The sequence below is a fragment of the Malurus melanocephalus genome, unplaced genomic scaffold (genome assembly GCF_030028575.1).
Source record: "Malurus melanocephalus ecotype Western Australia unplaced genomic scaffold, MMel_1.1 scaffold_905, whole genome shotgun sequence".
Lineage (NCBI taxonomy): Eukaryota > Metazoa > Chordata > Aves > Passeriformes > Maluridae > Malurus > Malurus melanocephalus.
This window is the reverse complement of record NW_026624137.1, coordinates 102,587-113,061: the sequence shown is the minus strand read 5'-3', so window position 1 is coordinate 113,061 and position 10,475 is coordinate 102,587. Positions and strand designations below refer to the sequence as shown.

The 10,475-nt window shown below is 39.9% G+C and overlaps 1 protein-coding gene across 2 annotated transcripts; it reads right to left on the bottom strand.

Annotated features, from left to right (window-relative positions):
• Positions 1-498: 498 nt before the first annotated feature.
• CLBA1 (clathrin binding box of aftiphilin containing 1) lies at positions 499-10,469 on the bottom strand. 2 transcript variants are annotated; one of them, XM_057386069.1, is made up of 6 exons: positions 10,177-10,469; positions 8,935-9,621; positions 5,301-5,449; positions 3,739-3,868; positions 2,313-2,426; positions 499-1,357 (listed from the first exon to the last, which is right to left on the bottom strand). In XM_057386069.1, exons 2-6 carry the CDS (start codon positions 9,391-9,393, stop codon positions 1,190-1,192), a joined length of 1,020 nt encoding a protein of 339 aa, XP_057242052.1. In that variant the 5' UTR covers positions 9,394-9,621; positions 10,177-10,469; the 3' UTR covers positions 499-1,189. The 2 variants fall into 2 exon arrangements, with proteins under 2 accessions (XP_057242052.1, XP_057242054.1); XM_057386071.1 differs by having other exon boundaries at positions 10,193-10,469.
• Between the last annotated feature and the right edge of the window lie 6 nt (positions 10,470-10,475).

Genomic DNA, 10,475 nt, shown 5'->3' with positions numbered 1-10,475 from the left:
GCACAGTTCATCCCTAATAGCACTGAGGTATCAYAAGCATTACTGAAGTTATTACAGCAATTGTAATGTCACTGCTGAACAGTTTACTGGATTAAGGGTGGAAGTCTGACAGTGCTTTGTAGTATTTTTAATTCTAAGAACAGAATAGGCACATCATTAAATAATTAACTGACTTAGTTTTGGAACACCCAGCTTTGTTCCCTGCTTTCAACACATAAAATACCAGTTGCAGTGCTTAGCAATTCTTTAAAAAAATAAAGCCATATAAAATTTTCATATTCAGAATGGCCAGAGCAACAGATAGATAAGTAACTTGTGTAAAGGTTACTTCTAATGAATAAATTAAGCTGTTGCAGTTGGCAGGGAACCAACACGGGCTCTCTGAATGACAGTGAAGTGCATCCCCTATGGCACTCAAGCATGCAGGACAATGGGCAACAGTGGATAGTTTCTACAAAATTTTAAAAGGGCAGGAATTGTGAAGCACAAGTCCTGAACTACAAAACGGCTCAGCTTTCACAAGCCTGGTGTAAGCATGGCTGAATGAACCCCACAAGTCCTGTGACAATCAGCTTCAACGAGGTGATTTATTTCAGTCAGAAACCAACACCAGAACAAAGCATTCTGCTGCCTCCACCCCTATCACCACAGCAGGCTTCACCAGACATAAATTACACCACTTTCATTCTGCTAAACCCCAGTGAAAGCCCCCARATGAAGAAGGCTTCTCTCATTACACACTTAGCAGTGGCAAAGTAACAAATCTCAGCTGATCCAGCCTGGAGCAAGTAGGAGAGATGGTGGCAAGGCACATGTTACAACACACCTGAGACTTGTGTAGATTTTGGCAGGGAAAGCAGGTTTTTGATTGAAGAGGAATTAAGGCCTGAAAGGTCAGTTGAGGAGAGTCCACCAGAGTTATCTTTAAGCTTTTAAGTTATCTCTTATTTACCATAAGAGACACAACTCTGCAGCAAAACTTTGCAGGGAAAAATTACAAAATTTGACTTCACAACTAAACATGAGAAATATCTTCTAATAACATGGCTTTAGGTCCCTCATATACAGTAAAATGTCACTTTCCTAAAGAAAATCCATACTCTATAGTACCAAATCAGTAACAAAATGAAGGTAAACTGCATTCAGTTCAAAAACAAAACAAAAAAAAAATCTAAAAAGTGCATTTAGTTCAACAAACATCACTAYTGAAAAATTTCATTTTTAGGTTGTGTGTAGGGAAAATCTGCTTCTTCCTTGGGATTGTTATACACTGTGCATTTTCATTTGATGATGAGGTCTTCAAAAAGAGGTTACAGCTGAAAAGGTGACCATGTCTGGAGCCYGGTGACACAGAAAGCTGAGTGAAAAAGAAAACCTCAATTAATTTTTTCCATCCTAYGGGAAGTTAATCACTTTGCAAATTACAACCTAATTTTAAAAAAGTTTAATAATTTTTTAAATTTCAGAGAAAAAGAAGAGACATAACTAGGAAGATAAATGGAAAACATCCCATTACATGATTTGATTAACTTTAAATTAAAAAAAAGCAACATATGTTTTGTAATGCACTTTTCTTTGAGACACCAAGTTTCAGGGTTTTTTCTTTTCCTTATGAGGCTATTCCAGAAAAATATTGTCCATTTATCTTAYCTTTGTATCACAATTCTTCTTACCTTTATTGCTTCTTCATCTACCTCAAACCACTTCTCTTTTGTCTAAAYTGTCCCTGTATTTTACACATTTCCAAATGTGATTCAGCCACTGTGATCCCTCCCTCACACACTCACTGACGAAAGCAGAACTGAATAATGAAGGAATAAGCTGGACAGTCTTTGAAAGTTTTTATTTCTGAATTCTCTACCCTATCATCTCTTGTATACAGGGCTCCAGAACATTTGTACACCTTCACTGTCCAAGGCAGTAGATAAAATAAAAGTGAGCAATGAAAGTGTGCCTGAAACTGACTCCACAGTGACAACAGCTGCTCAAGTTTATTCTCCACTGAGGAAGGGAGACCTTGGATTCAGAATATTCCCCCAAAATACCTTGTTAAAGCAGAATATGATTGAGCTGTTTTACAGCAATGGACTATGACACAATTTTCCTTCCAACCTGCACTGCTGTCACAAGAAACGAGCAGGTGCCAAGGTACCTTTTCTGAAGCTGTCAGAGAAGTTTCAAAGAGCAAAAGCCAACTCCACACCCAAAAGTCATAGAGGACCAAACCATTACATGTGCTGGAACAGCTGAGAGGAGCATGYTAAATATGCTCTGTGGTTCTCTGARTTGCTCACTTCCAGAGCAATCCTTACCTTGGTCTGGATCAATGTTTTGCAATCATTAACACTGAATCCATCAAATCCAAAGTGCTCATTATCTTTGGCATTTGATTCCTCAAAAATGTCAGCCTGGCTCTCTGGAATGTCCTGAAAACACATAATTTACATTTTATTTATGAACTCATTCATGCATTTCTATCTGGTATCAATGCATATAACCTGAAGAGAAGTTTCCCTCAAATAACAACCATTACATTKTRCTTTCTGAAGCTGTATTTTATCATRTRTCCCCCTTTGCATTAAAGCAGTTTTGTGCCAGAACCAGTTCTACCTACACACATGAATCTAACTGTGACTTCAATTAACAAAAAAAAGCCATTTCCAATTAGAATTTCCCTTAATTAATRCCAAAGCATTGCTGAGAAATGCATCCTAATCAGTGCTCTTACAAGCAATACAATCTTCCAGAAAAAGACAAGAAGTAATGATATAAATTAAGGCTGCCTGGGTATTGATTTAATGCTGGGAAGCAAGAAAGGAACAGAATGGGAGTTTAACTATGTTGGAGAAATATCTCCCATTCTCTCTCTGTTAAATGACAATTCTATAAAAGTGACTTTCAAGTGCAGAATAGGTTTCTACCTTCAGCAGTGTCCTGTTCATATATAACTYGCAAGAAAAGTCAAATATGCCCATAATATCAGTATCTTGCCAACTCCATGCTTCAGCATTCAAATAATCAATTGAAACAGTTACTTCTGAAAATTACATGTGACTAATTAATCCCAACTAAATAACTGAATTCTAAACCATCCCTGACACCTCTATCTTCTCAAAGCAAGAGATTAAACTGAGACATTTCTATTTCAGTTTATTCAACACTTCTRGTTTGGTCTCAATCCAATTTAAAAGATACTCTCCCTCAAGCCTTGCAAAAGCAGACAGAGGAATAATGTGATGAAAGGARAAGCTGAACACTTTCAGTTTCTATACAGTAAATATCCAATAATTACTGTAACAGCCTCTCTGATTCAGATCTGATTTTCACTTAACAGAAGCATAATGAGGGTAACAATTTTCTTGCACTCTGAGCAAAATAAGTAAACAATCCTACTGCACACATACCAGGGAGCTGACTCTTCATCTCTACCACCCGAAAGTTAATTCTCCAACTATACCAAAGCTGAATGTACCAYCTAACAACAGGCAACTGTGCAGGACAGACTTCAATGTAAAGATAATCAAAGTGTGATCCTGCACAATTTCAGTTTCTTACACATAAAGATGGGAAAACACTAAGCAATCATCTTAAAAAGCTCTCTGTAAAAAAAAACAAAAAAAAACAAAAAAACCCTTGTGACTCAACCAGATCTAGACCCTCAAGCATCTGCATGTGCAGCACAGAGATCAGATTCCCAACCCAGTGTTTATGCTGGCAGAATGGAAAGTGTTCAATTACCTTTTGATTTGCATCTATTCCGAGAACTCTCAAGAGGTTTTCTTGGCAATGAGATTTACTCCAGGGATGTCTTAAGCTGGGGGTATTATCAAAGTCTCTGAGCGTTCTCCACACGTTTCCAGAATCCATGCTAGGAAAGAAAACACAATTTGAGGTTTTGAGCTGTACGAGGCTTCCAGTGAATGTATCCAACAGTTATTTTCACTCCACTTAGATCTTTACTACAAGCAAGGTGTCTTAAACCTCTTTCTACACTTGTCCAGACTATCAGCCCAATGCACTAATTAGCTGGCACAACAATTAGTGGAAGCAATAAGTCAACATAACTGTATGTTTGTGCCCCTCAGATAGGRAGGGCATGAGAAGCACATTTCAGASACTGCTRCATGCCACCAGCTCGTGTTATTCAGTTGCTTCTGTGAAATGTGGGCAGAGCTCAGCCCTGTTCGTTCTGCACTTTGCATTTTCTGTCTCCAGGGTCTTTCTCCATCCCGTAGGTCACACCTGACCTCTGCAGCACCYGACCTACAAAACAAGCCAAAGGCACTCACTGCTGAAACAGTGAGAAGTAGAGAATTCCCTCRATGAGATACTTTGGATTCTTACTGCATTCATCACATACAAAAATTCACTTGGACTTAGTTATGAGCTGTCACTGACCTTAGTTACTGACCACAGTGGATCAGGGCTTTTTTGTCTTTACTGGGTACCCTGCTATAATAGTGCAGTCCCCTTTACAATCCTATTTATCCACAAGTTTGATGCTGATTAAAATATAACACAGAYGTAGGGAACTCGGCCGAAAGGGTGCCCACATTAAAAGTTATAACTGCATTTCTTATGAGTCTTAGGACATTTCTCAAGCATGGTCTGACACAGCTTTCTAGACACAAAGCTTCAGAGTMATGAGAAAATAACTGCACCGCTGTTCAGGATCTACAGTACTGCTCAGAAGCTGCTGATCCTTAAAAAACGTGTAACAAAACTAGAAATGTTCCAGCTGTCCTGAGAGAAAGCTTAGTTAATTATACTAATTGCTATTAACATATCCCAGGAAAGAAGTCAGATGMACCACAGATTCTGAAGCACATCTGGTTAAACATGAAGTTACCAACTGGGAAAACTGGGGGGAGGAAAAAAGAAAAAGCAAGTAACTGTCAGTAGAAGCAGCAGCCTCCSATGATGAAGAAATAAGTGGGATGTGCTGTAAAGAAAGGACAAGCAAACAGGAAGAACAGGCTGCCTGTTGGGTTCTGGCATTCCAGAGGCTTAGTCATAAGAAGRCACACCAACAGCAGGAAAAAGCCTAAGCAGGAATTTGTAATTTTGATATATTCCCTTCATTATTTTMCAATGGCTGAAACACCATCCATTTCCTCTTACAACGGGCTACAAAACTGGTAAGATCTGAAAAATCTAATTACTTAAAAGAATAGTACTAAAAAGATTTGTAAGTGTACCACTGATTTTTAAATTATGAAATAAATAGTGTAATTGCTGAGGAACTTTTTCTTTTTTTTTATTGTTTGTTTGTTTTTAAAATGTAAATCTAAACTCATTACCAACATTGATTCTTCGAAAGTTCAGGAATCCCAGCATCTTCATTATTTGTATCAAGTAYTTGCTCTAAGCTTATGATGCTTTCTCTGGATTGTGCTACAATGACTTCTGGAAAGCTCAACTTAAATATCTCCTCATAGCTGTGGTCCATCTAGAAAAAAAAAAGAGTTTTATTACACACACTTTACGTGCCATCCCCATAGTTCATGAAGGACCTAGTCCAAAGAGTCTACAATATTTCTAGAGATTGTCTATCGTATTTGTTTTAGAATTTATATTTATATTAATATTAATAGCAGAGGGACTGCATTTATATTTCAATGTTTTGACTATTTACCTAGAATTAGAGGAAGCAAGAGCCCCAGAGCTTCTGATGAAGTTTACTATTTAACTTCCCACCTTCTCACTTACAGATTGGTTTGCATATTTAGCACTTATGACTCCTTCTGCTCAATGAATTCAGTCCAGGTCCAATCTGATGCACACATCACTTCAAAAGCTTGTTTTGCTAACTCAGGATTCAAGCACTCCTAATTCAAMCAAATTTAGCACACCTGCTAAATGCTACAGTTACCAAAAAACACTTGTACTGTGTAAGTCTGAAAAAAAGCTGGTGTGAGGATGTTTCTATATCCTCATATTTGTACCATTTTTTTCCAGCCTATGTTAAAAATTAGAGCCAGATTTATGCCATTGCAGTGACAAGGAGCAGGTTTGGAGGACTGGCCACAGGCACAGGAGTGCTACTGGAAGTAACAAAGTTATCTGACAACTAAGAAATACATATACAAGGGAAAACATGCATAATTTACATCCCATCCTAGAGGGATATTAGCATGCCATCTGGTTCAGAAGTTGTATCCTTTCATGCCTTCAAAGGAGTCACTGCAATTTTCCAAATAAAGGTGATTAATTGACTCCACCACCCTGCCCAGGGACTGCAATCCAGGAGCAGGAACACTGAGTGAAAACTGAAGAATGGAGTTGGTCAGTTTGGAGTTTTTGCCCAGCAGTCAACAATTCAGTCTGAAAACCCTAAGCAGGGATACTCCATTTTTTGACAGTTTCATTTAATTGTAATTCAAGCAGCTGAAATATTTCCACAGTCTCATTACACTGAACTCAGAGAAGCGTGGTGAATATTCAGAGAGTATGRATTTAATCGAAGGATAAGTGGGCAAAACCAACAGAGCTGGTAGAAGGTTTCTGCACTTCCAACCATGCTTCAAGGAACAGAATTAGTGCCCCACGCTGCTCCCTCCTGAAGAAAGGCCTTGCTGAAATGCTTATCCTGATGATTCACTGCTGGGGCATTTGAAGACTCCTGGGTAAATTCCTTTGAATCTTTCCTGAAGTGTTACAATGCTTGCAATGAATTTGTAAATTATTTCAACAGGGATACAACGTGGAGGATCCTGACAGATGCCTGAGAAGCAGAATTCTGTGAAGTAACACTTGCTAAAGCATGCATGGGCAGGGAAAAAAGACAACTTCCAGGCAGGCACCAAAACTGGAATGGGATGGGAGTCAAGAAAAAGCCAGGGAGCTGCTCTGGGTTTTGGGATGAGGGGAAAAGCCCCAGGGAGGGCATCGAGGGAAGCACAGCTCTGCTTCAGTTGCAGCATCTCCTTAGAGCCTTGCTGCTGCTCCAACACACACACAGGTCACTGACTTACAGTTTRGCCAAGACACATAAAAAGTAAGAGATTTTTAACTATTACTGTCGACTTCAGTGAGTGTTTCTAAAGCTAAGTTTGGGTATATTTCCRTTTATCTTCTAGCTTTGTACTAATTATAAAAGTATCAATGTACAAAGTTCACATCAGTACTTTCTGAATAAATCCTCTATATCCTATTATATCAAAATACCCCATGGCTTAAACACATGCACCAGTCCCTCTCTCAGAGGCCAGTGTTAAAGAGCACATGAAAAATCCCTGTAGCATTCAACCATGCAGGCAAAATACCCAGCCACTGCAAGGAAATTAATGATTATTTCCATCTTAAAAGACATGATTCTGATCCCAACTGACATAATTTAATTAATTTAAGCAATAAATATTGAAGATCAGACCTCTGACCTGAGATGATTTCTAGGGGTCCCTTCCAACCCACCTGGTCTTTTTAAATTTTGACCATATAGAAGACAGGTCCCCAGTCCAAAGAGTTTATGATCCAAAACTAACAACAYAAAAAGCACAGGATAAAGGRYAAGCTACACATATATTCCACCCTCYAAGAAATCTCCAGAAGCTCTGTTGCTGTCTCTCTGCCTTGAGAAGAAAAAAGACAACTTGAAACTCAAAGCGTGGTTAACTTACTTAGCTCTTACTGGACATTTCCTTTCGCCTTTAATAAATGCAAAATAAAGAAAAGGCTTCAGTAAGATTAAGATCTATTGCTTTTGGAAAGAAACCAAGCAACCTGCTATATTCCATTTCAGTTTCAGTCTTTAAAACAATCTCTTTTTCCAACGAAAGACTTCTTCATTGGGGAAGACTTCTTCCATGTTTCCAGCATTACAAAAAATTCAAATTCTTTGTGCATCAATAACCAGGTATTTTGTGTATCTACACTCAGTATGGGCAGCTCATCACACCTGCATCTTGGTGCTTTCACTAGCAATAACTCTGCAACAAGTAAAATKTCTAGGCAAGGGCAAAAAATCCTGTCTCCAGAAAGTCCTTGGTTCCCTAAAAACACCAAAATCCCCCTAACAGACTAYAAACAGTAAGTTATTACTGCTACAGATTAAAGCCATGGAAGTCTTAGCCGATTGTTCTCTTTTTTTCAAAAGCTGTAATTTGGGAAAGTGGTAAGAACAAGGGGGTTTTGTTCTGCATTTCCATGTTTTCTTCCCTTTTGTTACTTTACTTACTAACAAAATGGTGATGCATGTTTGGTCCACATGGAAACACATTCATCTCAACAAGGTATGACCCTTAAATGGAACTTTTTTTTGTGCTGATAAGGATTCATTTCATTATTTACTCAGAATTTTAGCTTAAACATTGTAAAAGAGAATGTAATATCCRATGCTAAAAATTAATTGTATTAAATAATTTCTATTAATTTATTGTATGGCACCATCAGTCTAAAATTCTACAAGAACTGTTGATATTATTCAGAAAGGATACTAAATAATAAAAGTCATTGCTTTTGCCAATTTCTAACTCAGTGGGTTTACTTCAGTAAATTTGCAGGCAATTCACAGAATTTCTGTCCCCTCCTCTTTTGCCACCCACCTTCCCAGTTTGCTGTTTCCTATGCTCTTTCTTGTCTAGCTTTTAAACTGCAATGTGCTTCAGGGCAAGGTTCACGGTGCCTACGTGCTCACTCATTCCTAGTGCCTAGAAGCAAAGTAGTGCATTACCTTCTCTAAAGCCTTCCAGCAGGATAACTCAAGTATTTGTCAAACACTGTAAAGAAGTTGCTTTTGTTCACTTGAGTTRGCTGCAAAGTAACTGGGCAGTTTCTCCCCACGCACAGCATTACCCTCTATAGAGATGACAGATGCAAGTCCTGAGGTGCGGGAAGCAGTCACGCAAACATTTCTGATCCTTGGTTTGCTGTCAGCACGTACCTCATTCCCAGAGCCCAAACATTTCTGATCCTCGGTTTGCTGTCAGCACGTACCTCATTCCCAGAGCCCGAATCCTCCTGCATCCCACAGGACAGAGGTGGCTCAGCACTCAGGCGGGCAGCAGAAGCGCTGCAGCCTCCGCTGCTCGGGTCCGGATCAGCTCCAGAAGTTTCTGTTGACTTCACCAAAACTTCAAGGCTATGACTGAGTCTCTCGGATTTGTCTGCGGGCTCCTTGAAGCCTTCAAAATCGCCCCAGGAACCGCTGGGTTCTGAGGTAMTAAAGCTGCTCTCAGAAAGCCCCTCGCAGCTTCTCCCTTTGCTGYTCATTACAGGGAGGCTTTGCTGCATTACTCCAAGATTAACAATTTCTTCTTTACTCGTCCTTTCATTCCGGTTACAGCCACTTTCCCCGAGAGACACATCACCTGCTTCAGCTGCCACGTCTTTTAGAGACCCACGGTGTGATTTGTCTGTATTAGCAAGACTTTCTACCACCGACAGGTTCTGCATCTTTGTTCAAGAGAAAAAAAAAAAAAAAGTTGAAATCTGTGCTGCAAAAAGGTTACTGAAGTTCAGTTGCATCAGAAATATGAGTGTTTCCAAAACAAAATCAAATTCTTCATTTCACCCCAAAGAATAACAAGACTGCTGAAACAAAACAGGATGTCCTTCAGCCTCTCCTCCAGTACTCGGCATGTGCACGTTATTCGKCCTCGCTTTCTGTGTGGAGTATTAATCCTGCAAAGTAAGGATTATAAATAAATACCTCTGTGATAAGGGCCGTGTAGGAATAAAGATAGCTGATAAGGTAGGAGAAAGAATGCTTGGGTTAAAATAAACACATTCCAGCATTATCCACTGAAAATTGCTGTAGGCAAAACTATTTAAAATTTACACTGAACTATCTGCCCACACCACAAGAAAGCCATTAAATTAGTGAACAATACTCAGCAAATACATAACAGAAGTTGCTGGATTATTAACTCAGTACTGACTGAATATACTGGAGACAAACCAAAATAACTATAGACAACATCCAACASTTTAAAAATGTGTKCTGTAACTACTTCACTCAAATAATTCTCTTTCTGCCCTATGGGCTGCCCCATCCCGACTAGAATCCTGTAAAAAATATAGTATTTCCAGCTATTTAAGTAATTGAGGCAGATCTAATAAGTCCAGTTTGGCATCTSTAAATGACACCGGCACTGCTGCATGTATCATATTAGACCAGCCCCATCTCCTCAAGGGTTTTCTGGAGSTGTTTTGGGGGACGGGTTAAAAAACACTCACTGAACGCGCTTCTCACCCAGCTGCCGCGGGGCTTAACAGAACAAATGTTGCGTGTTTTTCCCCTAAATTTCCTTCGTGGGCGGGCCGGGCACAGGCCAAGGGTGCGCAGGTCCCTCGCCCGCCCCCAGGGACATGGCGGGGACACCCGGGACAGCGAGTGGGACAGGAGGGGACAGCTTCACCCGGGACAGGGGCGGGACAGGCGGGGACAGCTTCACCCGGGACAGGGGCGGGACAGGAGGGGACAGCTTCACCCGGGACAGGGGCGGGACAGGAGGGGACAGCTTCACCCGGGACAG